The 26,674-nt window shown below is 35.3% G+C and overlaps 2 protein-coding genes across 3 annotated transcripts in view; one reads left to right on the top strand and one right to left on the bottom strand.

Moving 5' to 3' along the window:
- Positions 1-3: 3 nt before the first annotated feature.
- On the bottom strand, positions 4-8,062 carry LOC119837025 (tRNA (cytosine(34)-C(5))-methyltransferase). The gene is made up of 14 exons (XM_038362506.1): positions 7,865-8,062; positions 7,692-7,784; positions 7,100-7,308; positions 6,306-6,483; positions 5,466-5,550; positions 5,126-5,265; positions 4,710-4,843; positions 4,171-4,358; positions 3,848-3,992; positions 3,135-3,419; positions 2,634-2,783; positions 1,966-2,132; positions 1,274-1,423; positions 4-218 (listed from the first exon to the last, which is right to left on the bottom strand). The coding sequence occupies exons 1-14, from the start codon at positions 7,985-7,987 to the stop codon at positions 52-54; spliced, it is 2,214 nt and encodes a 737-aa protein (XP_038218434.1). The 5' UTR covers positions 7,988-8,062; the 3' UTR covers positions 4-51.
- A 300-nt stretch (positions 8,063-8,362) lies between these two features.
- The window catches only part of LOC119837062 (5-oxoprolinase), a 22,752-nt gene continuing 4,440 nt past the window's right edge, over positions 8,363-26,674 (top strand). The window contains exons 1-25 of one of the 2 annotated variants that reach the window (XM_038362551.1): positions 8,363-8,435; positions 10,156-10,322; positions 11,578-11,769; positions 12,092-12,383; positions 12,725-12,926; positions 13,368-13,465; positions 13,726-13,833; positions 15,094-15,246; positions 15,773-15,912; positions 16,178-16,245; positions 16,753-16,886; positions 17,567-17,718; positions 18,581-18,726; positions 19,187-19,328; positions 19,966-20,098; positions 20,954-21,098; positions 21,815-21,962; positions 22,383-22,495; positions 22,969-23,141; positions 23,692-23,789; positions 24,090-24,200; positions 24,637-24,770; positions 25,154-25,265; positions 25,682-25,813; positions 26,355-26,447. In XM_038362551.1, the coding sequence (XP_038218479.1) occupies positions 10,161-10,322; positions 11,578-11,769; positions 12,092-12,383; positions 12,725-12,926; positions 13,368-13,465; positions 13,726-13,833; positions 15,094-15,246; positions 15,773-15,912; positions 16,178-16,245; positions 16,753-16,886; positions 17,567-17,718; positions 18,581-18,726; positions 19,187-19,328; positions 19,966-20,098; positions 20,954-21,098; positions 21,815-21,962; positions 22,383-22,495; positions 22,969-23,141; positions 23,692-23,789; positions 24,090-24,200; positions 24,637-24,770; positions 25,154-25,265; positions 25,682-25,813; positions 26,355-26,447 (3,381 nt within the window). In that variant the 5' untranslated portion in view covers positions 8,363-8,435; positions 10,156-10,160. Of the gene's footprint in view, positions 8,617-10,155; positions 10,323-11,577; positions 11,770-12,091; positions 12,384-12,724; positions 12,927-13,367; positions 13,466-13,725; positions 13,834-15,093; positions 15,247-15,772; positions 15,913-16,177; positions 16,246-16,752; positions 16,887-17,566; positions 17,719-18,580; positions 18,727-19,186; positions 19,329-19,965; positions 20,099-20,953; positions 21,099-21,814; positions 21,963-22,382; positions 22,496-22,968; positions 23,142-23,691; positions 23,790-24,089; positions 24,201-24,636; positions 24,771-25,153; positions 25,266-25,681; positions 25,814-26,354; positions 26,448-26,674 lie in introns of both variants that reach the window. The other variant, XM_038362552.1, reaches the window with a different exon arrangement.

Here is a 26,674-nt window from a genome sequence, read left to right as displayed (position 1 = left end):
ATCAAAATAATACAACAAATATAAATAATAAATGTCATACAAAAATGGTTCTTATTTGCTATCTTCCTTCGCTACGTCATCTCCTTTACTCTCAGTAACTCCATTAGGTTCAATTTCGCTTGAACCCTCATGTTCCGCCATTGCAATATCTTCCGTCGCGTTTTCAGTTGCTTCAGAACTTTCTGGAACGTCTGCGGCTTTTTTGAATTTGTTTAAATCTGGAAAATTTAAAAATATGCTCTGAGATATAGAAGAATATAAAGTTGCATATACTAATATTATAAAAATTATTGTTTGTGGATGTACAATGTTATCTGTATCTATTGAACCAATTTAAATAATTTTAACGATAAAATATAGTTTCCAAAAACTTAAAAACTCACTTCACCAATAAAATTATTATATTGTCACGGATCCTTGATAAGTATACAAAGTTTGAATTAAATCTATCCGTTTAAAGTAAAAATTGAGTCTAAATGAGTTGGTTACACACAAACATACAAAAATACGGGTGAAGCTAATAAAAGCGTGTTAAAAATCAGTTTCAATAGAAACTCTTAATAATATTATATAATAATATAAGTACAGATAACACATAAATTGTACAACGTACCATTAACGCGTGAGCGTTGAACCCAGGGGGTCCTGGGTTCGAATCCCCGTGGGGAAGCACAAAAAAAAAGTCTCGGTCTGGCCGGACACAGAAGGCTGATCACCTACTTGTCCATACAGAAAATCGGTCAGTGAAACAGATGAATATCATCTGCCCCATTCCTCAGTAGGGGACAGGGGACTTCACACACTCATAATATAAAAACACACATGTTTGTGTTATTTAAAAACATGGTAAAAAATAGTGAATTTTATTATATTTTATTATATTTTATTATATATTTATATTATTATATTTGCAAATAATATGCTAATTTTAATTTGTGTGTTATTTCATTTTTAATGCATGTTCATTTTTGTATTATTTTGTTGTTTCATGTGTTATACTTAGACGTTATGTCCTTTCTCCTCTTATTCTGTACACCATCTTATTGAATTTATAATCTAATTACTTCTGCTTGGCATGGGTTGCTTGGAAGATATTGCCATCGAGCAATAAAGCCGTCTATTGCATCTTACATCCTGTTCTGTCATAATTTAAACGTATAATGTGTGCAATAAAGATCATTTCATTCATTTATTCATTCGTTCAAACATTTATTCATTCGTTCAATCATTCATTCATTCGTTCATTTATTCACTCACTCACTCACTCACTCACCGTATTTGCTATAATCCGCTCCGAGCAGTCGCAGATAGTGAACGGTGTCCGACGAGGCGGTGTACGCCCGCAGCGAGTGAACGCCGCGCCAACCAACCAGTTTCAGATCCATGCCATCATCATTGTACTCTAGCACGCAGCTGCCCGACGCTGGAACAGAGATGAGACATGTTAAAAAGCATTATCGACCGACTTAAAAAAAAGTGGCGGTTCGAAATGTATTCTTTGTTGCGTTTGTTAGCTGTGAACTTTCGACTAGGTGAACCGATTTTCGCGATTATTTCTTATTAGAAAACTGGTACCTCCCATGGAATCCCCTCCCCCTCAAATGGAACCACCATTTAAATTTCGTCTAGTTTTGACAATTTGATGGTCAAGTTTTTTGTTTGATTAAATGATTTGCATTTTATACAAAACATCATTAAGTCTCAACTTCTTTGTAGGTTCCTTAGTCTACCAAATTAAGTAGGAGGAGTAGTAGTTAGGAGGAGTAACTGTAAATCTATACTATTTATTATGAGAGCGTATCAACTACGCGAGCATGAGCATTGCGTCACGAGTTCGTAATTACTGTTAAAAGTTGACTAATAAAGAAATTAACAAAAAAAGACAATGTAAAAGTTGAAAGCAAAGAGTTTGGAAATAAAATTTATTTATATCACGATTTTTTTTAATAAAAAAAAACCACTCACGTAAATCCTTAACCAGTTTCTGCGTATGTTCCGAGAACATGTTCAAATGTGGGGGGTTGCTGACGTCATCGTTTTGCAGCACGACTATGAGGTCCTCCTTCAGGATCCACACCCGCCGTTTGGGTCCAATGTAGCGGACTATACTTTGTAACCCCTCTTGGGATAACCTGGAAATAGGCATATTAATGGTAATCTAGTTATGGGTAAAAATTATGCCAATCGGTCGCTTCGTTGCGACGTGAAGGAAAGAAACAAACACACTTTCAATAATTATATAATCATTAACTAGGATAGTTAGGCTGACCACTTTCACAATGTGTGTCGTATCTATTTTAACTATTTATTTATTTACACTTCAACAAAAATATACAAAAAAGGAAATTTAAAACAAGGAGAAACAACCATATGATTAACAGCTCGGGACACTAATTATATAGGGGCGACCACGAGTATTATATTAATGTCGCTCTTATTAATATACCAACTTTTTTTGGCTCAAATTCGGAGAGGTTTAATGGATGTTGAATCACTCTATCAACAAACAGATCACCATCAAAATCTGTTGCGTAATTTTAAAGATCTAAGCACACAGACACACAGACGGCGGAAAGCGACTTTGTTTCATACTATGTAGTGATTCCACATCAAGTTAGCCCCCCCTTACTCACCTAAAAGCACATGTCATATTCTTATTGTCGCATCGGACGAAGGTTTTCACGCCTGTGTTTATTATCTTAATATTTGCTTCGTTCCTTTGCACTATATCTTTCACGATCGGTGACACCAGATATATATTCTTCTTTTTACCCACGTGACATCTGTAATAATAAAATGATTTATTAATTTTCTTATTGGAGGAATAGAAACTCTTTGTTAATTTTTGCCATCGGGGATGAAAATTTATCGAATTCTAAAGTATTACATGAAAAATAGAGGGGTTTATACGATTTATTCTTAGTTACAATACCATATGCCATTGCATGCAGAATTTTTAAGATATTTTTTAAAATCTTTTAGTTTTAAGGTTGTTGTGTGGTAATAAATCTTGTTTTCTTTCAAATAAAGACAATTTACTCTTGCACTTTTAAAAATTCTATTGCACAGTATTAAAAATTCTATTGCTCCTTATAAATTAACAAAGTAAATGCGTTATGAATCGATAAAAACACCTAGTCAGTAAGCAGGTCGCGTCGAAATCGCTCAGGTCATAATACTCCTTGATAGACGGGAACACATCTTCATTTTCCCCAGAGAAAAACACAAAAGGATCCTCTTTGTAACCCCCCAGTCTTCTCTTTTTCTTCGGCGGCTCTTTCTTCTCCACTTCTTTCTTCTCCTCTTGTTCCTTTGATTCGGGCTCTTTCTGTTCCTTCTCCCACGGTAACGAGTGGGTTTTCTCGAACACTGCTACGAAGAAACCACCCGTGTCTTGATGGTGAGGTAGTATTCTTATACTGAAAGTTTAAGACGTTGCAGTTATTTTTGTATGTAAAAAATTTATTTTTGAGTTCGTTAACTTTCGACTGGGTGAACTAATTTTGTTGATTCTTTTATTATTTTGAAAGCTAGTTTATTTGATTAAAATTTCGTACTCTTTTGACAATTTGAAGGGTTAGGTTTTTGTTGAAAAAAAATAATAATTCATCGTTAATTCTGCTTCAAATAATACAATAAATACAAATCTATTTGCAATATACCTGCTATTTATATATCTACCACAATGTACTTAGCTCTAACATTAGATTAAGTATTTGCCCGAATAAATGATTTTAGGCACTTGCAATAACCCTACCACAAGGAAGTGGTTAATATTAAAATTGCTTCTTCGACTTAACTTCGGAGCACTACAACACTAAACACCACTACACCACACTTCACACACCACTTATCCAAATGATAGCTGTCAGCTGTATCGGGTGACGGTGGGAACATCTGGGGCCTGACCACAGTCTGCCACTTCTCCGGTACATCTTCGTATTTCTCGTAGAAGACCATGTCTTTGGACGCCGGCCGCCAGTATGTCATGCCTGAAATATAATGTAAAATATACGAATAAATCATTTTTAATGACAGCAAAATCTCTGATATTCTGAAAAATTATGCTGCCGCTGCTTGCTTTTAAAGGACAAAGGATAAGAAAGTAATTGACAACTGGAAAAAAGGAATGGACTGGAAAGGGTAGGGAAAAGGAAACGGGCCTCCAACCTTTTATAAACTTCAAGCCAGGCAATCTCTCATCTACATCCACCAATCTCACGCTGTCTCCAGCCTCTTGCAACAGGCGATGGACCACGGCCTCATTCTCTATGGGGTTGAAAGAACAGGTGGAGTACACTAGCCGACCTCCTACCTCGAGGAGCTCACAGCCGCGGCGCAGTATCCTGTATTGGATGCTGGAAGAAGAGATTTAATATATGTTTAAAATACAAACGTAGCTTTAAGGAACAAAACATGCTTAAGTTATATAACAATCTAAATTGTCTCGCTTGCTTTTATCCAGAGTCTTAACTAGATAATTTACAAATTATTGTATTATCACCGATCCTTTAAATGTGCAAAATTTTAATAAAATTAAACATGGGCCTAAATTCAGTCCAAAAGAATCGGTAATATAAAGATTAAACTCAAACATAGTTGAATCATTTTAAGTCATAGAAAGAGCTCTAGACGATTTTTAAGGGACATAGCATCGAGTAACAGAATAACAATCTGTTACCATAAGAATTTTCGAGAAGTGAAATTACCCATGCAAGTTATTCCCATTGCCTGTGGACCACTTGAGCCAAATGTCGGGGTTTTTCCGTAAGGTAGCATCTCCAGAGCACGGCACATCGCACAGTATTCGATCGAATTTCAGCGGCTTTGTTCCTTCTGGATTCTACATGAAGTAATATCTCGTATTTATAAATCGAGTCATCTTTATATAAATTTAAGATTTTCACTTCAATTATACTTTAAGAAGCAAAGAGAAGTTTTCTTGTCGCCTAATATTTTTTTGTAATTTAAGTACTGTGAAAATAATAGTACAACACGAGCAATAAATTAATATTATGTTCTTTTTACCAGCAATACACATAATTTATAAAACAGGACCAAGCACAGAACCTTGCGGAACACCAAACAAAAAAAATATTAAAAATTAACATCAATTTAACTTTACCTGTGGATCAGTTACAGTAAGCGTGGGCATCACAGCGGAATCATGGTTTGTTATAATAATAGAAGGTGAATTTAGTCGTTTCGCTTGATGCACCAACATGTAACACCTACTGTTATCCACGTCGTTTGCTATTACAAAACCTAAAAATGTCAAAAAAATTAGTGGCTTATTATCATTGCATATTTTTCTATTGCAGGATAGGCCTATGATGCTTTCAATAATGGCTTATTAAAAAAAGTAGATAGAATAACATAATAAAAAAAAAGACTAATAAAGACTTTTTGAAAAATTCCACCTATTGTATATGTACATTCACAAATAAAAGCATTTAAGTGCTCACCGGAAGGCATCTTATCCTCATCAGCGTGTAGAAATTCAATCAACTGTGCAGTTTTCGAGCCTGGCGCTGCACACATATCTAACACCTAAAAAATAGATACCCATACATTTATTTCTGCTCACACTGTAACATTTCAAATCAATTAATCATATGTATAATATACAACATGCAAATCTCATTCTGGTTTTTCAAATAGATGATAAGAAATTATTCAGAACTCAGAGGCCATTGCGGGGCATGAGTAAGAGAGAGACGGCGATACTTATGACGTAACTTATGCACTATACGCACGACGAAGTAAGCGACGCATACTTTGGGCGCGCGAAATTAGCAATTAGAAAACAAGTATAAAATTTGTTATTTTTTAACTCTATTATCTTCATTTAGAATATTATCACGCCATATATACATATATACTTGTTATCCTGACAAAATGCTATCTTGGGATAAAACAGGAATCTTGATATCCGGACAGAGCCGGGACGAGTGTCTAGTTACAAATATGCATCCATACATTTTAATGGTATCGTCACCTTTCGCGTTTATAACATTGGTAGACAGTATCATTATTCATTTTATTGTCTATTATTAACCGATTTCAAAAAAAGTGTTGATATATTAATTCAAATGTATTATTTTCATTTTGTTACGTGAACTGAGGAAACATGATCTTTTAAATTCTTATTCTCTTTGAAAGCTGGTGCCTTTTTTGCGGTCTCATTTAAATTATTTGGCAGTTAGTCTTTTGTTAAAATCATAATTTATCATTGTGCTTTGTATAAATTAATACATAAGATATATATTTTTTTTATTCCTATGCTACTTCATGAAATTCCTCACCTTATGATGTGGCTCCACTTGCAAGGCCACTGGCGGTATCATAGACACGGCTTCCTGTCTCGACACACCCCCCGCTGCGGTTTCTGCTACTAGGAAATTGTGCAGCTTATAGAGGGGCTCGCTGCGGCGAATATCTGTGCGGGAGAGACGCAATTGCCATGCCAGACCACCAGGATACCTGAGTTAAGCCCGTACAAACATACTTAGTAATAATAATTCTAATTGTTCACAAGCTGTACTAATATCAAGATGAGGAATGAAGACTATTTTTTGTATTCAAATTATTTTCTACTAACTTTTGCAGCTTCACACACATTAAATTTGGAGTATTATAACATTATTATTAAATGATTACATAGGATTTTTATATTAAGAGTATATAGAAAAAACAACTGTATACTTATTAATACTACTAGCATACCTGGCCATGCGTTGCTGTGGCTGAGTAATAATTTAAAATATTAAGATTATAAATTATTAGGATAGTTAATCGATATAAAAACTATCCTATATCTTAAGTTGGACCAAATTACACATAAAATGCCAAATTTCATCAACATTGGTTGAGTTGGTGAAGAGTTCATTGTGAACATATTAAGAAGATGTGCAAAAGTGTATTTATTAGTTGTCCTTTTGTCAAAAATAAAGCAATATATATAGCAATAGTGTATGAAGAGCTTGAGCAAGAAGTCTCAGGCTTCTTTTTATTGCCCTATAATTTAATATTACCACTGGAAGATAAATTTTGATGCATAAATTCATACAACACTCATGTAAATAATGAAAGCACATACCAGGGCAAATTTATAGGTTTAATTTCTTCATCATGACCATCCACCTTCAGTTTCATGTTGAGTATCTCTGAGAAATATTGACTCTTAACAATATTCATTAGCGCATTGGCTTCACATTTAGAACCAGTTATTCTGAATGCTGTTGGCAAATTCTCTTTGAGGGATTTCATGAATTCGTCCCATTCAACATTAGGACACACTTTTTGAGCCTAGAATTTAGAGAATAATAAATAAATAATGTGGAAATAACATTACATTACATTATTGAGTGTAGTTTTAAGAAATAACTAATATTATAAGCATAATGGTATTAGGAAGTAAAGTTTGATGCAAAATCAATTGGTTAGACTAATTTGACGTGCATGCAGATAAAATTAAAAGATCCAATTTTAAATTTTTTGTATGAAATGGATCTCCTAAAGGACACATCACATACAGTTTCATTGAATAATACTCTATACTGGCACATAAATGATATTAAACTGAATCTAGCTTAGACTAGACTTTATAATTTTGTGTAGGCAACTTGTAAGCAAGTACGAGATTAAACTATTTCTATGTATCTTATAACCTATAAATACAATAATATAACCTTATAATACTCTTCAAACACTGCATTTTCCCTCACTATGTCTTCATAGTGTTTACGCGTATCCTCTGTAGGCTTCGGCTGTGGATTCTTCTCCTACAATTTTATAGAAAAATACAAAAATTTGACCAATATTTACATAAATCACGAACAGATTTTTAATAATATTAAATTACCTGTTCTCTTTTCTCGCGTTTCCGTTGTGCGAATTTATTTACATTACGATTTTTGCGACCCATTCTCCTTATATATTCTCCAAGTGATACAAATCTTTTTTGATATAACAAATTTGAAAACATTCAATTTTAATAACACATCTAAATCGAACGCCTGGCCGGCGAAATCACGCTTCTTCATGCACTTCTACGTGTCAATGTCAGTTGACGAGTGTCATCTGTCGTTCTTGAACAAGCCGGCATGTTCGGAATGATGAACACATTGTATATAATGAACATACAACAATTTATTCAACATTTTATGTGCTTAATAAAATATCTTTAACATATTTATTATATTTTTGTATGTATGTCATAATATAAATTAATATTCTTGATTAAGTATTCATTATAATTAAATAAAAGAAATATCAGTTTGAGTAGAAATTATAAAATGTAGATTCACAAGTGAAATTTTACTAAATCAGCTGAGAGTTAGTTAAACAATTTGACGTTTTGCAATTAGTGCTGTCTGCGAATCGCAACTCGCATTTTGTTTTTACCGCTTTGAGTTTTGTGATCGCCACCGACTGTTAGTAACTATTCTCACAACATTCCAAATTTAAAACTTGTTTTTTTTAATTATTTTATTACTTCCCACAAACATTACATATCACACGTATTAAAATTATCTCTACCGCTACATAAATTTAACTTTGCTCATTCAAGAATTTCAAGTGATATAATAATTTCATTGAATATTAATTGAAGGGGTATGTACATTTACCTGATACATCCTTGATTTAGGGTCTAAAATATATTTACCGCAAAATAATAGGGATTATTTGAGTTTGAGTTTTAATTTATCATTTTTTCTTTGCTTCTATTTTAATTATAATATAATTGTTATAAATAGCTAGCAAGAATTATTGATTACCTAAAGTTTTTTATTGATTACCACCAATATTCGCCTTTGCTATATGGCTGTAAGATTGCTTTTAAACAATAAGATTGCCTTCTTTAGCTATTTTATGCAGTATATTTTTTGTATTGTACCTTTTTTTTGTGAACAGTATTTTATAATTATTTTGTTTAAAAAAATGATATAGTTTATATCAATATAAAAGACAATAATATTGTTTATATTATTTCAATTATAATAAATAACAGCTGTAGCCGTGGCATAGCCAGGGCTTATCAAATATGAAGGGTGGCTTGAAGATCTAGTGGTAATGTTTTTATTTTACAAGTTAATGCCTAGGTCATAAAATATATATTTTAATCTACACTAATATTATAAAGAGGAAGAATTTGTATTTTTGTTTGTATTATGGATAAACTCAAAACCTACTAGACCAATTTCAAAAATTCTTTCGCCATTAGAAATTTGTAACTTCATTCAGTGCTATCTTCTTAATATATAAAAATCCAGTGTCATGATGTATGTTTCCAATGAACTCTTCACCAACTCAACCGATTTTGATGAAATTTTGCATTTTATGTGTGAAATGTGTGGCCCAACTTAAGATATAGGATAGTTTTCATTCCTATTAATTAACCCAAAAATTTATAATCTTGATATTTTTTATTATTACTCAGCCAGGTATGCTAGTAGGATACCATGAGTGAAGCTGGGGCGAACAGCTTTTAATTAATATGAATGTGGTGCATTTTGTTAAATGTTGCTAATATATTGATAAAGAAAAGTGTATTCTAATGGTGATATTATAATAATTGAATGAGCAAGTTCTATCTTATCTCTACAGACTACAGTAGGGAATACAAATATGCAATAGATAAATGTTATGTATCTTTGTTTAAAATAGCTTGTTGTTATCTTGCTATACAATGAATTTTAATATAACAAATTGAATACAAAAAATGTGATCCCATTTTCAGATTCAGCTTTTATATTTTTCATGCTTCTTTTGCTGTTATATTTTTATCAAAACTTCAAAAAAACAACTCAAATCAAAACTTCAAAAACAACTTTCAAATATGAAAAAGAAATCGCATTTTTGTGTTATTTTTTTTTTCATTTTAGATTGTCATTCATATTTATGTTTTAAAAAATCTTATTCTAAAATATCGTAAGTCCCAAATGAGCTGATTTTTTCCTGTGCTAGGGTTTTGTTTTTTTATAATGGAAAATGTTTCACTCGCGCTACGTGTTTTCTTTCCATAAGTACCCTTATTGTGCCTTAACAAAAACATAAAAAATAGAGTCAAATTGGTAGAGCCAATCTCGTCTTACGCTAATTAACACATTTACTCCTTTATTTATATCACATACATTTGTTTTCTTTTTTCAGCGACAATGGGCAAGGGTTTCCAATTTGCCATTGACCGTGGGGGCACTTTCACAGATGTGTTTGCTCGCTGCCCCAACGGTAAAGTCAGAGTTATGAAGTTGTTGTCTGTAGATCCGCAGAACTATGATGATGCACCAAGAGAGGCGATTAGAAGGATTCTGCAGGAAGTGAGTTGATTTTTAAACAACTTCGGGCAAATTAGGAAGAAATTTTCAATTACATTTGTTTTATTTTTCATGTTTGTTACCTCAGAACTTTCGTCTGCATTAGCCGATTTTGATGAGAATTTTGTTATTATACAAATAGTAGTATAATATTCCGCCGGCGTGGTCGTAGAAAATGAATAGTTAATGATTAATAGTCGATGATCCCGCCCCGTGATCGAATTTTTTCTATTCTTTCAAAAAATTTCTCATTAAATCAAAGCATTACAATGCTATAAAACTAAAAAAAAAAAAAATAAATGAATAGTCATACATGACACATTTTTAATATAGCGCCATCTATCGAAATTTAAAAAAATTTTGGAGTGCTTCAAATGCCTATCAGAATGAAACTGCCCATACGAGAGTGGTGTTTTACCACGGTAAAAAGCCCATGTAGCTTCTAGCTTGCCTTCCAAAATATCTTCAGACATAAAAATCATATAAAACTGCGAAAGAAGAGCAACTTAGTGATATTGGACAGTTTTATTTGAACGGTTTCAAATTTTGCAATAGTTCATATGTACATGATTATTTTTTATTAATTATTATACTCTTACGTTATATTTTTGGAGATATATAGATGTATAATATAACACACAATCCGGTTCGACTCAGCAATACTTATTTGAACCGCAAGGGACTGGAACTTCTCTCTCTCTCTTGAATGTATGTTCCCAGACTTACAGTCTGTGACCTATCATCGTATAATGAATGGGAAGCGCGCTCCGTCTTAGGTCTTATCCATATCCATTATCCTAGCAGGCGAGATATGAATAAATTACATAGTCTATATATGAATATGTGACCGAAACTGAAGTATGTTCACCTTGAGAAGCAATTTAATGCTACTATTCATGTTCCATTAATCAGCTTAATTGGTTTTTAAATTGGTGATGGATAGAATCGTAAGCTATGTCAGGATTCATCCAAACCATCTAATCCTTACTAATATTGTAGAAGTGTGTTTGTTCTTCTTTCACGTCGCAACGGAGCGATTTTCTGGTATGATTTCTATTCTGGATAGGGGGCTAGAGAGTGATATACTGTTTCTATCACGGTAAAACATCTCATTCCTATCAAGATTCTAAGGGAAGATAATTTCGATGCGTGATTCAATCTCCAAAAAACTCCGATGCATGGCACTTACTGGTTATTTACACTACCTCGCGAGCGAAGCCATGGACAAAAGCTTTATAAAACGTCTTTGCCATTTTAGGAAACGGGAAAAGCCCTAGATAAAGATGGTAAAGTGAACTCATCTCTCATAGAATCAATAAGAATGGGTACCACAGTAGCAACTAATGCATTGCTTGAACGGAAGGGAGCAAATATGGCGCTACTGATCAATAAGGGTTTCAAAGATTTGCTGCTAATCGGGAATCAGGCGAGGCCGGATATATTTCAGTTGGTAAGTGGATTTAGAGGTCACTTTTCTATTTTTTTAAGGTACTTGTAAGTTTAGTAACCTATTCTCAGAGTACTTAAAAAAATAAAATAAGGTATTGTATATTCGTGATAAAGTTTTGTGATATAATTTATCCTTCTTAATATAGTTATTAATCATTTAATTATAACTAGAGAGATATAGTTTAAAATGAGGTCACAATTTAATGGCCTTACAGGTCAAATATAATAACTAAATTTTTTGATATCTTTTATGGACAAAAATATACATCTAATCTAATAAAAAATAAAAAAAAAACCCTTTTAAATTGCTTTAACTTTTCCAGAATATAAACCGTCCAGAGGTGCTTTACAAAGAAGTGGTTGAAGTTGATTGTAGAGTGATACCAGCTTTAGAAGACCGCTGTGAAATTGACAAGACCAAACTAAACTGGAAAGAAGTTTACGGAACTACGGGTCAGAAGATGCTGGTCATAAAAGACATAGATGAGGAAGCGGTTAAGAAAGATCTATCTGCCTTAAGAGAGAAAGGGATAGAGAGTGTTGCTGTCGTACTCGCACATAGCTATAACTATCATGAGCATGAATTGCGGATTGGGAAAATTGCTAAAGAAATAGGTAATTTTTTTTATTAACTCTTAATTAATTTTAACATTATATAAATAGGATGCTTTTTTAAATACCCACATGTTTTATATTATACATACGCAACTTTTAGCGTAGTATCATTTCTTTTGAAAATAATGTCAATATAAATTAATGTAAAATGAAGAAGTATGATTTTAAATTATTTTTTTACTTTAATTTTTGCAGGATTTACCCACACTTCCCTTTTGCTTGTATTTTGCACTTTACATTTTTGTGATTGTTATTAAACTCAGATTTATCCATATATGTACCCCATTTGGAAATTGGTCTACTATAATTGAATATTTATAAATTTTTCCCCCCATTTCCAGGATTCAACCAAATATCTCTGTCCCACTTGGTCACGTCAATGGCCCGGCTCGTCCCGCGCGGGTACACGAGCTGCGCAGACGCATATCTCACGCCGCACATACGGGACTACGTGCGGGGGTTCGCGGAGGGGTTTTCGGGGGGGTTGGAGGGGACTAACGTGCTGTTCATGCAGTCGGATGGGGGGTTGACGCCAATGGACATGTGGGTTTGCTATTTTAACCGACTTGAAAAAGAGAATAGAAGATTTTGGTTCTTAACTGGTCTCTTTTTTTTGGTTTGCTCCCTCAGATCTTTCAGCTGAGTGAACTGATATTGATGATTTTTTTTTTACTTCAAAATTGGTGCCACCCGTGCGGTCAATTTAAATTTGATAAATTTTTGACAATATGAAAGCGCTTTAGTTTTTTTTGAAAATAATTATTGATATTTGGTTTACTTGTTTTCTCTATAGCATTGTATAGTGTTTGGCAATTTTAGTTTTAGAACCAGTTATATATGCTGATAATGTAATTGATAGGTTATTTAACATTTTTATTTCCATATATAACAGATAAATTAGTATATATTATCTTTTATATTTCTTAATTATTTAATGTGAATTTTGTTTTTTGTATATATACATATATAACCTGGTATTTTCAGGTTTAATGGCTCCCGCGCCATTTTATCTGGTCCAGCTGGTGGCGTGGTCGGTTACGCCCTCACCTCCTATCAGAAAGAGACAGACTTACCTGTTATAGGTAAGTTTCGTGTAACCTCTTTGCTCTCTTTATCTATTGAAGAAAGCAGAATCAGAAAGCAGTTTGTATAGAGAAGACCCAACAGGCTGTTGCTTCTTTAAAGTTATGTTAAACTTTACATTTTTATTTTATTCATACGCTATGACTTTATCCATACATCAAATAACTTAAATCCTTGCATTAACACTTTCTAATATAGACCTTAAAGTAATATTAACCCCCCGACTTTGCTCGTGCTAACTTCTATTTATTCAACCCAGGTTTCGACATGGGCGGCACGTCCACAGACGTGTCTAGATACGCTGGAACACTGGAACACGTGCACGAAGCGGCCACTGCCGGTGTCACCATACAGGCTCCGCAACTTGGTCAGTGTTATAACTGGTATAATGCATAGTTATACTTGTATAGTTATCTCTTGATGGAGCTTCATTTTAGAGTATTCGATTTCCCAAAATAACAGTCGGTTCACTAGCTCCACTTTTAAGAAATTGAAAATAATTAATTGTAATAAAAATTTTGGAAATCTGATCAGCTGTTATAACTTATAAGGTTTAGCACGTTGAATTGTGCGATTCTTAAGTAAAAAAGTGAACGTTATATACATGTTTCTATAATTGCAGTAAAATGATGTTATTAGAAAGAAAATACATTTATCTATACCAGATAAAGTTACAAAAATAATTTGATGTAAACAAAAACGCTAAATTAACCTAGTATTAAAGGAGATCCAGTCAGTGTATAAGAGTCTAAGCTCATTAAAGGAACTTAGACTCTCCACTGATTTTCAGTGGACACCACATTGAACCCTCGACAGTGTCAGTGAACATATAAAAGGAAGAATCAAATAAATAAAAAAAAACAGTAATGATAACATAAAAAAATAAAAAAAGGAATATAAAAAAAAATATTGTATTACTATAACAAGTTTCAGCTAAATCGGTTTAGGAGTTTCCATTTTGGAATGTCCGTTTTAAAAGCATAGAAGTGTCAACAGAAAGCGAACTTTTTAAGTTTAAGAACTTTTTCTTGGAAGTACCTATGGCTGTTGTAAATATTGTATTAATATATTGCTGCTGGTTCAATCGCTTACTGTAACTAAATGTGCTTCATACAGACATACACTAAACACATCCCACTTTTGATACAGTCGGAAAAACACTCAAATTGGCTAAAACTCCCTTTACGTAGTAACCATTAATAGAACTGCAGTTCATCAAATGTTGAAGTCTAATCGCTTCTCGGCCGAGAACATGCGCTATCAACTCTGACACAAACAGTGTTGACAGCTAGATTCAACTTTTATCCCCAACAAATGTTTACCATTACCATTTACATTCTCGTGCTTACTGTCACTAAATAAACATACATAGCTACACTAGCCACAGTGTTGCCAGATGTTAATACAACTCTGTCTCCAACAAATGGTCACCATTTCCATTTCCGTGTATAGATATGGCGGCGGATGCCATTCGGCGCTGCAGTTCCGCAGTGGGCTGCTAGCGGCTGACCCACTTACTGTCACTAAATGACTTATACATAGATACACTAGCCACACTATTACCGGATGTTAAAACAACACTGTCCCTAAACAAATGGTCACCATTACCATTTCCATTTCCGTGTAGATATAAACACGGTGGCGGCGGGGGGCGGGTCGGCGCTGCAGTTCCGCAGCGGGCTGCTAGCGGCCGGCCCGCGGTCCGCCGGCGCTCAGCCAGGGCCCGCTTGCTATAGGAAGGGGGGCCCACTCACCGTCACTGATGCTAACTTGCTGTTGGGTAAGTTACCCTTCAAATCTTTTTTCTTATTACAAAGTTCTCATCCTACTAATATTATGAATGCGAAAGTTTGTAATTATGTGTGTGTGTTTGTTGCTCTTTCTCACAAAGACCACTGAACCGATTGCAATGAAATTTGGTACGTAGATAGCTGGACAACTGGAATAACATATAGGCAACTTTTTATCCCGATATTTCTACGGGATACGGACTTACGCGGGTGAAACCGCAGGGCGCAGCTAGTTTAAAATAATTCATAGAGAATTTTTCAAAGGATAGAGATGCTGTCCTGTTCATTAAAAGATGCATATTTTGTCCAAGTTAGTATAAATCCTGATGTTTTTTTTCTTTAAGACTAAATTATAAGAAGATTCATAGAAGAGTATTTTGATTTGATATAAATAATTGAAATATAGTGCTAATATCTATTTTTCTACAAAAAGCCAAATGTCTTTGTATTGAAAATATTTTTTGTAAGGTCTTTCAAGAATAAAATATGAAATTAATAGTTATTACATGGTTTCAGGACGCCTTCTGCCCGAGTATTTTCCCAAAATATTCGGTCCGCATGAAAACGAAGCACTGGACAAAGAAGCAACTGTTACTGCATTCAAAAATATGGCGGCTGAAATTAACAGTTTTTTAATGAAAGACGACGCGAAAGAAGTATGATTTAATATTTAAGCTTTAAAAATACAGATTATTTAACATGTCTTTTTGGACTTGGACTACAGTTCTCAGTTTAGCTGTTTTTTTATTTAAAACGTTGCAAAAATATGCCTTTTGAGAGCAGACGAAGTTGCGGGGGTCTGCTAGTTTATCAGAAAATGTTATATTACTTCCTAAGAAAAATGGTCAAAAATTTATATTCTTCTTAAAATAGGAATTTGGAAGCGTTAGTGAGATATTAAAAGAATCTTAATTATTACAGATGAGTTTAGAAGAGGTGGCGATGGGCTTCATTAGTGTTGCCAATGAAGCCATGTGCCGGCCGATAAGGTAAATACATAAGACATTTAATTCGCATCTGTCTTGACTTTTATAAACCTTACAGTATAGGTATATTAATGCTTAATATTTATAATAATTATTACAATATTGTTATATATTATATGTATGATTGCATTTTTACCGCTTTATCTTGTAAGTAACGTTGAAATTTAAATGTATTGTACACTCTTTGATAAAATTATCATCATCATCATCATCAGCATCACGATCATCATCATTCCTTTTTTCGTGTTTGCAGTTTTCAAATAAAGAATAATGTATAGAAATTAAAAACTTTTAAACGGATTTTAAACGCGATTTATTCATTATATTATTAACCCGACGTTTCGAACACTCGCTGTCTCCCCGTGACCACGCTCGCTGTAAAGTGTAATATAATGAATAAATCGCGTTTAAAATCCGTTAAAAAGTTTTTAATTTCTAAATGTATAATACTCGCGTAAAATCAAACACAAGAAAAGAATAATGTATGCAAAACTCACATAAAACTTGCAGGGCGTTAACAACAGCGCGCGGCTACGATGCGCGCGCGCACGCACTCGCGTGCTTCGGCGGCGCGGGCGGGCAGCACGCGTGCGCTGTGGCTAAGCAACTCGGGATATCTACTGTTTTGATACATAAATATGCGGGTAGGTGCTGTTTTTAACCAAGGATTCTCTTTCACCCTTAGCGACAAGTAAGTCGTGTATATACAATTTGAGACAGGCTCTTTGTCCGATTTTCCTTTGAATAGGTATAAATCGAAGACGAACCAAAACACGTGTAAGCTAAGCATGAACATGAGAAATTTTGAAAGAAATAGAAAAAATTTGATCACGAGGCAGGATTCGAACCTGCGTATCTTGCCTAACCGTAGCAACGCCTAGCCTCTCGGCCACCCGTGATCCTGCCACAGTAATCGAATTTCTTCTACTCTTTCGGTTTCATGTGCCTAAGGGGCACCCCACGCCATCTATTGAGATGATTAAGAACCATCACAACCAATACGAAACATTATTTCAATGATTACAATATTGTATCGATGGAACGCGGCCTTTGTTAAATTTAATTTTTACTTGAAATACTTTATAAATGAGAAATTTTGAAAGAATAGAAAAAAAACTCTATTCTTTCAAAATTTCTCATTTATAAAGCATTTCAATGCTATAAAACTAAATATTAAACTAACTGAACATTTAAAATGGCCGAACTTGTCAGCATAAGTGAGAGACACATGTATCTGTATGTGTATGTATTGGGAAATCTTCAATTTAGGACCTCGGTGGAAAACTGTCTTAAAATACTCCATTAAATGCTGTGTGTTATACAGGTATCCTATCAGCCTACGGCATAGCTCTAGCGGATGTAGTGGAAGAGACACAACAGCCGTGTGCGCTGGTGTACTCGCCAAATAATTTCGCTGAGTTGGATAGGCTGCTGGATGTATTGGCCGCCACGTGTAGGGAGAAATTGAGGGCACAGGCAAGTCCTTGTTACACGCTTTTTATTAGCTTCACCTGTATGTTTGTATGTTTGTTTGTTTGTTTGTTTGTTTGTTTGTTTGTTTGTTTGTAACCGACTTCTTTGGGCGCGATTTTGACCCACTTTAAACGGCCAGATTTCGTTCAAACTTTGTAGATTTATTGAGGACCGATGACAATACACTAATTTGATAAAATTATTCCATTTTTCAATTTGCAAAATATGATAAAAGCGTGTTTTTTAGTTTTTTTAAACTATTATAATATTTATTTTAAGATACTAGCTGCGTAAGTTTCACCCGCGTAAGTCCGTATCCCGTAGGAATGTCGGGATAAAAAGTGGCCTATATGTTATTCCAGTTGTCCAGTTGTCTACGTACCACATTTCATTGTAATCGGTTCAAAACTACTGTTTTTGCGTGAAAGAGCAACAAACACACACACAGACATCCTTGTAAACTTTCGCATTTATAATATTAAAGTACTAAGTAGGAAGTAGGAAGTAGGACTAGCTGCGCCCCGCGGTTTCACCCGCGTAATTCAAATTCGCAGGAATATCAGGATAAAAAGTTGCCTATATGTTATTCCAGTTATGCAGCTGTCTAGGTACCAAATTTCATTGTATTCGTCCTAAAAAAACATTTCAATTATCAACATTCTGCACTAATAGAAAATATGAGGAAACTTTTGTATGTTTGTAACGTAATCACGCAAAAATGCTGGACTGATTTAAATAATTCTTTTTTGGAGAGCAATTTTACTTTGTGACATAGGCTATACATGTATCAGGGGCGAATCCGGGGCGAACAGCTAGCTAAATATAAAAATGAAAATATAAATTTCTCTCTCCGACATCTTTGCAGGGTTTCAAAGACTCCCAAATAGTATTGGAGCCCTATTTGCACCTGCGCTACTCTGGCACGGACTGCGCCCTCATGGTGCCCCCTAGCCCCGGGGACTCCGCCCCTCACACTAGACATGGGGATTTCTATGCATCATTTATTAACAGGTATCTATACTAATTTTGTATTCTGTATAGTTTGTTTGGTTGAACGATCTAATTTTGGCAACTACTGGTCTGATTTGAGAAATTTCTGCGAAATTTTGAAAGTATAAAAAAAATTTGGTCACCAGGCGGGATTCGAACCCGCGTCTTTTTGCCAAACCGTAGCAACGCCTAGCCTCTCGGCTACCCGTGTAAATTTTATTCTTTCAAAATTTCTCATTTATAAAGCTTTATATAGCACTATATAAAGCATTTCAGTGCTATATAACAAAATATTAAATTCTTTCAGTGTTAGTGTTGTTGCTCATTTATTGAGAAAGACTTTAGGCTACACTTCCTCCTATATCATATAATTATCAAACCAATCTAATTATATCTCTCAATGTAAATATAAACTTGCCCCTACTGTGCTTGCATAAAAAACACTTTAACCCTATCTCATAAAAAGGTTAATGCCCAACAGATACAAAAAGGAGTTCGGTTTCACGCTCTCAAAGCGGGACGTGATGGTCGACGACATTCGCGTCCGCGGCGTCGGCGCTAGCGAGGTCGCAGAGGAAGTGGCGCCACCTAGCGGGAAGGGGATTGTACCGCCCGTTGATAAGGTGGAGTGACACACATAATCATCATCACCTTCTTTGTATTCGTCATCGTCATCATCATGATCTTGATCATGATCATCACCATCATCATCATCATCATCATGATCATCACCACCATCATCATCAGCATCATGATCATCACCATCATCATCATCATCATCATCATCACCATCAGCATCAAAAATTTATTTATACAAATAAACTTCTTATAGAAGCACATTTGAATCATCATAACACAGTTCTAACATTTACGACCGGTTCGGAAAGCAGTTTCTGTAGGGAAGAGCCGGCAAGAAACTCTGTAGATGCTCTTTTAATATATCCATTTTAATTTTCAAGTTTTTTTAGGGCTTCTTACCCAAAGGGACCTTAACGCTGATATTCGCTGTCATTCTGTCCATCTGTCTGCCTATTTGTCTATCTGTCTATCCGACTGTCACCGTGGTACTTAAACAGTTGAATTTTTCGGAGTTTTTCGTTGCCGGTATAACAACAAATAATAAAAAAACACGTTAAGCCACAGTTGTCACGGTCATAAATCGGATGGGTGACCGATTTTGCAAAAATTTTAAGCTTATTTGTAAGGTACCTTAGTACCACGAGTCCGACTCGCACTTGACGATTTTTTCATATATTTCAGACGGTCAAAGTGTACTTCCAGGGTGGTTACCAAGACACAAACGTGTATTTGCTAGAAAATCTCCAACCAGAGCAGGATATAGCTGGACCAGCTATAATAATGGACAGCCTTTCTACCATACTCGTGGAGCCAGGTGAGCCCGAAGCAAAGGATGAGTGATCCGAATCATTCTTTATTGACATTTAATTTTAACTTAAATGAACGAGAAATACATCCAAGTACTTCAAGAATCACAATAATCTCACTAATATTATGTGAAAGTTTATTTATTTGGATGTTTGTCCGTCAATAACGCTGAAACTACTGAACGGATTTTGATAAGATATGCTATACTGACAGGGTATATGCTGGCTTGGGTGATAGGATACTTTTAATCCCAATTAAACGCTCCCTTGGGATAAAACAGGAATCTTGATTTTCGGGCGGAGCCGGGACGAGTGTCTAGTTAATAAAAATATGAATCACTACATAGTATAAAACAAAGTCGCTTTCTTTCTCCCTGTGTCTCTATGTATGCTTAAATCTTTCAAACTACACAACGGATTTTGATGGAGTTTTTTAATTGATAGGATGATTCAAGAGGAAGGTTCATATGTATAATCATATTAATGTACTATTAACGTGTGCGAAGCCGCGGGCAAACGCTAGTGATTAATAATTTACGGTCCAAAGCAATTGTTGCGTTTGATATATCTCAACTCTGACTGTGTGTGTGCGTGTGTGTGTTCTACTAGGACACAGACACAGTGAAACAGGTGTAATACACACTGTGCAGTCAATGTGAGAAGATATAATATCTAATTTCCTTTAATGGGCTTAGACTCTTATACACTGACTGGATCACCTTTTATACTAGGTTAATTTAGCGTTTTTGTTTACATCAAATTATTTTTTATTAACTTTACCTTGTATAAATAATGTATTTTCTTTCTTCTCTTCCTTTCTTTCTTTCTTCTTTCTTTCTTTCTAAATATCTATGAAACTTCAGATTGTCGAGCAGTTATTACCAAATATGGCGACATCCGTATAACCATCGGCGAAGGCAGACAGAGAGCGGTGTCGACGGCGTGCGACTCAGTACAATTGAGTATTTTCTCGCACCGGTTCATGTCCATCGCTGAACAAATGGGAAGGTAAGACTTTCAATTTAATAATAGTCGTCCATTCATTTAATTGTTTTAACCGACTCAAAAAAGGGGGTTCTAAAGTTGACTGTTGTTTTTTTATGCAATAAGCGGGCAACTGAGCTGGTGGTTCGCCTGATGGTAAGCGATCACCACCGCCCATGTACATTCGCAGTGTCTTAACGAAAAGGACGCTTTTTTAAATAAATAATCATGAAAATCAACTCACGAAGTTGAAAGTTCTGATGTCTCTGATCTTTTTCTGACTCCTCTCAGTTCATTCCTTCTTTCGAGCCATCAATCTTACCCCTTACCCTTTAAAAGCGGGCAGCGCATTCGCAGAGGCACACTACCTCTGCTCTGTTGACGGGCGGTGGTGATCGCTCACCATTAAGCGAACCACAAGCTCAGTTGCCCGCTATGACATAAAAAAATCATAATTCACCAGATTCTTCGTATTGCTTCATTCGGATTTATTTAAAACTAGCTGCGCCCCGCGGTTTCAACCGCGTAAGTCCGTGTCCCGTAAGAATATCGGGATAAAAAGTAACTTTTATGTTATTCCAGTTGGCCAGCTGTCTACGTACCAAATTTCATTGCAATCGGTTCAGTAGTTTTTGCGTGAAAGAGCAACAAACACACACACATCCTTACATACTTTCGCATTTATAATATTAGTAGGATAGTAGGTTATTTTATTATTTTTTTTTTACTGCCTCCCTCAGAGTGCTCCAGCGCACGTCCATATCTGTGAACATAAAGGAGCGGCTGGACTTCTCGTGCGCGCTGTTCGGCGCGGGCGGCGCGCTCGTGTCCAACGCGCCGCACATCCCCGTGCACCTCGGCGCCATGCAGGCCTGCGTGCAGTACCAGGTGCAGTGCTTGCAGTACACACCCCGTACAGTACACCCCCCATACAGGACACAGCCCATACAGTACACACCCCATACAGGACACAGCCGATACAGTACACACCCCATACAGGACACACCCCATACAGTACACCCTCCATACAGGACACAGTCCATACTGTACACACCCCATACAGTACACCCTCCATACAGGACACAGTCCATACTGTACACAGCCCATACAGTACACAACCCCTACAGTACACAGCCCTTACATTACACAGCCCATACAGTACACAGCCCATACAGTACACAGCCCATACAGTACACAGCCCATACAGTACACAGCCCATACAGTACACAGCCCATACAGTACACAGCCCATACAGTACACAAACAGTTCCGATCAGTTTCCCATATAAATTTAATAATTTATCTCCAGATGCAAGTCCGAGGGGATTCCCTGAAGCCTGGAGACGTGCTCCTGTCCAACCACCCGAAGGCTGGGGGCTCGCATCTCCCAGACTTGACTGTTATCACTCCGGTGTTTCATAAGTAAGTTCTTCGTGTTTCTGAAGAAAAATGTTTGTTCAAACTATAAATATGAATATAAAACACTACCTCTTCACTATATAATGTTTTAAAAGGTACTTAACAATAAAATGTTCTGATTAAGTATAGCCAATCTGTATCTGATTAAGTATATTCAATCAAACAAAAAATATATTAGTATGTTTTCATAGAACCTCAAGAAATATTAGACATTTTTCCTGTATTCCTGAAATTGTGCTGGATCTTAAGTTGGTATTTTCTGATAGCTAAAAAGGAATATTGCCTTGTATTTTATCCCAATTGTCCAAAATCCATATTTTTCGCGTCCCGGAATACTTACTTTGCCCCAGTTCCCCATTTTTCATGTATACTTCAGTGGAGTAGACGTGATATAAAGATGTGACAGGATAATATCAGATGGGAATAGGGAAATGATAAATGCCTTAAGGATAATAGTCCCATACATTTTGCCCCAGTTCCCCCAAGCCGATATTCTTCGTGGCGTCCCGGGGCCACCACGCGGACATCGGCGGTTTGACCCCCGGCTCGATGCCCCCACACTCCACCAGTTTGTCCCACGAGGGGGCTGCTTTTAAATCTATGTTGTTGGTGGACGGGGGACATTTTAATGAGGAGGAGTTGGTTAAAGGTAGGTTTTGTAATATTACTAAGGAATATTAATGCTTTGATTTCTTCAAATTAACACCTTCTCTCGTAGCAGTAATGTTAAAGGTCTATTAGGCTTATTAGCAAATCAGTTCTGTCTGTTTTTCTGTCTAATATACTCACAGGCAGAATTTTGCTTCGGACTATTTATTTATTATTTCTGAGCGAGATTATGAAGATAGTTTTAGGTTTATTGTAAGGATTAAAGATTTGAATATAAAGAATATTGGTTCAGTTTAAAACTGTGTAGTGTGCTCCATTAAAATTATTTATTAGTTTTGTGTTATATATGTATCCCATGAATATCGGGATAACAAGTTGACAGTATGTTATATTCCATTTGTTGAGCTATCTACGTACCAAATTTCATTGCAATCGGTTCAGTAGTTTTTGCGTGAAAGAGTAACAAACATACATACACATACATCCATTCTCACAAACTTTCGCATTTATAATATTAGTAGGATAGTATTATACAAACGGTCCGAGGGTTAAGACACCGTATGAAAGAGACAAAATATATGATATTTCAGAATTACAACGGCCCGGAGAAGTGCCAGGTTGTTCCGGGACCAGAAACTTGGCGGACAACTTGTCGGATTTGAAAGCTCAAGTTGCCGCTAACCAGAGGGTAAGAATTATTTAATACACAGATTGTCTCGTAATCCATTGACTATAATACAACATAGGCGGGACACCCTGTATATACATACACAATAACTTTAAAGATTTTTTGTCAAGATCTCCATTATGATGGTTAAGATAGTCTCTCACTCACAATGAATAAACAGTTATTGAAATATTGACTTAAATCAAGGAGATACAATTTATTGTACCTATTCAACCAATACATATATTTAACTTACTATAACTTAAATATCCCAGCCAAGTAAATCTTAACCGTTACTTAAGTTAACATTAAAATTTCCAGGGTATTCAACTGGTGGGCGAATTAATCGATGAGTATGGGTTGGACGTAGTGCAGGCGTATATGGGACACATACAGAAAAACGCTGAGTTGGCTGTTAGAGACATGCTGAAGGTGACTAAGGATTATTGTTAAAAATATTGGGTTTCTGAAATATTTTTGAACGAAGGAAATAAAGGAAAACTGTTTCTTTTTAATCAAAATAGCTCTTTTTTATTGCTGTGGCAAAGTGGGTCAGATAAGATCCAATTTTGTATTATCTTTTGCATTTATTATACTTTTGGATTTCTGATTTCTAAGTAGTATATAGTAATGTATTTTCTGTTGCATCTTCTCAGCAGATTTTTTTTTGGATACCTCTAAAATAATTCTATAAAACAACAACCACATAAGGCTTTAAAAATAGAAACGAGTTGCTTGTTTCATCGTTTAGTTATTGAAAACCATTATAATAACCTCATTTTACTTCCTGTCACAAAATATCACAAATCCCATAAAATTATATTAAAGTACGTCCTAAAACTAATTTCTACCACAACACACATTTCAGGAAATAGCTCGTAAAACGCTAGAAACAACAGGCTCCACTATACTAAAAGCCACAGAGTACATGGACAACGGTACACCTATTGTACTAACTGTGACCCTCGATGAAAAGGAAGGCACTGCTGTGTGTGATTTCACGTGAGTTATAAGTCTTGGGTTCGATTCCTTGGTGATTGTAAAATTAGTCTGCATTCCGGGGTTTAATTGAGAAAATTAAAGATACCCTCACTTTCATAGCACATATTTAAAATAAAAATAATAAGTGCATAAAAAAGTATGCTCTGCTATTTTTTTGTCATTGTTTTTATATGGTGTACAATAAATTATGTTTCAAACTAAGGAATAGTTATATTAGAACTACACAGAACTAAGGAATAGTTTAATTAGAAGAGATTTCCAATTATGTTAAAAGCGTGTAACACAAATTACTTTTGAGGGCAATAATTAATATGTATTAACATATAATCTAAGAGAAATTGCCTTAATCTAGAATCTAGATTAATACCTAAAAATGATTACAGGGGCACTGGTGTGGAAGTGTGGGGCAATTTAAATGCCCCACGGGCTATAACACTGTCAGCACTGATCTACTGTTTGCGTTGTATGGTGGGACATGATGTGCCCCTCAACCAGGTTAGAAAGAACTACTTAGTTTTTTATAGCTTTAATTTTAATGAAATGTGTTATAGAAATTATAGCTAAGGTTGGGTGGTTTTTCGAATAAAATTAAAAATCTCATGGAGAAAATTTTCCATTTACAATTATCAAATATTATAGGGTACATAATATATCGTCTTTTATTTCAATCAATTCAAAATAATTGCATAAGTTAGTTATCTTTTATGATTTTTCATTTTGTAAACATTACCCTAGGTATAGTGCCTGTGATAATATGAAAGTATATATATGTAAGTATTAATATGAAATTTAAATACTGAAATAACCGGATGAACTAAGATAAAAGAAAATAAAATTGTAGTTTCTCCTCTTATTTCTTCCTTATTCTCTTATAAGTAAGATAAATAGTTACAATTCCATCATATTCCCAGGGCTGTCTGACCCCAGTGACGGTGATCGTACCTCAGGATTCGATCCTGGATCCCTCTGAAGACGCAGCGGTGGTGGGCGGCAATGTTCTCACTTCGCAGCGGATCGTCGACGTCGTTTTGAAGGCTTTTCAGGTTTTATATTGTTCTCCAAGGTTATTTCTGTTTATCTGATTCCATTCAGTTATGTAATAGAAAAATACTAAATTCTGTTACGATCAACACACATTCACTTTACGCACGTACGCACACACACACACACACACACACACACGCACACACACATACACACTCACACACACATACACACTCACACACACACACACACACACCCACGCGCACACAATCACACACCTAAGCACTCAAACTCACATGCACGGATGCTCATACACCACGTGTTCGCTCATACATATAAAGTATATTACCTATAGCATTTCAAACTTTTTCAACCGACCTCGAAAAAGCAGGAGATAGTTCTCTATCCGGCTGTATTTTTTGCGTTTATTACCTCAGACCTTGGGTCAGAGTGAACCTATTTTGATGATTCAATTTTTTTTTATCTGTTGCTGCCCGTTTGGTCCCAATTTAACTTGGTCTAGACATAGTTCTGACAATTCGAAGGAGAAGTTTGTTAAAAGTGATGATGAAACAATTTGAATTATTTATAATTTGCCAGGTGTGCGCGGCGTCCCAAGGGTGTATGAACAACCTGACGCTCGGCGAGAGCAGTTGGGGGTATTACGAGACGGTGGCTGGGGGCAGTGGGGCAGTGAGTGTTTTTAAACTATGAAACATACTCTTCAAATGTATCTACATTAATTTACACTAAGATTAACTAACTATATATACTTAGTTAGTTATAAAGCAAACGCTTCCCGCGTCTGCCCCTATATCTTATATCTTTAAACGAGCAATTCTTGTATATATATATATATACCTAGTCTTGCCATAAATATTGTAATAAAGAAAAAAGAAAATTGTTAACTGCAAATAACA

This window comes from Zerene cesonia, chromosome 26 (assembly GCF_012273895.1).
Source record: "Zerene cesonia ecotype Mississippi chromosome 26, Zerene_cesonia_1.1, whole genome shotgun sequence".
Lineage (NCBI taxonomy): Eukaryota > Metazoa > Arthropoda > Insecta > Lepidoptera > Pieridae > Zerene > Zerene cesonia.
Note: the sequence above shows the minus strand (reverse complement) of the source record. Positions and strands in the feature narration are given on the sequence as shown.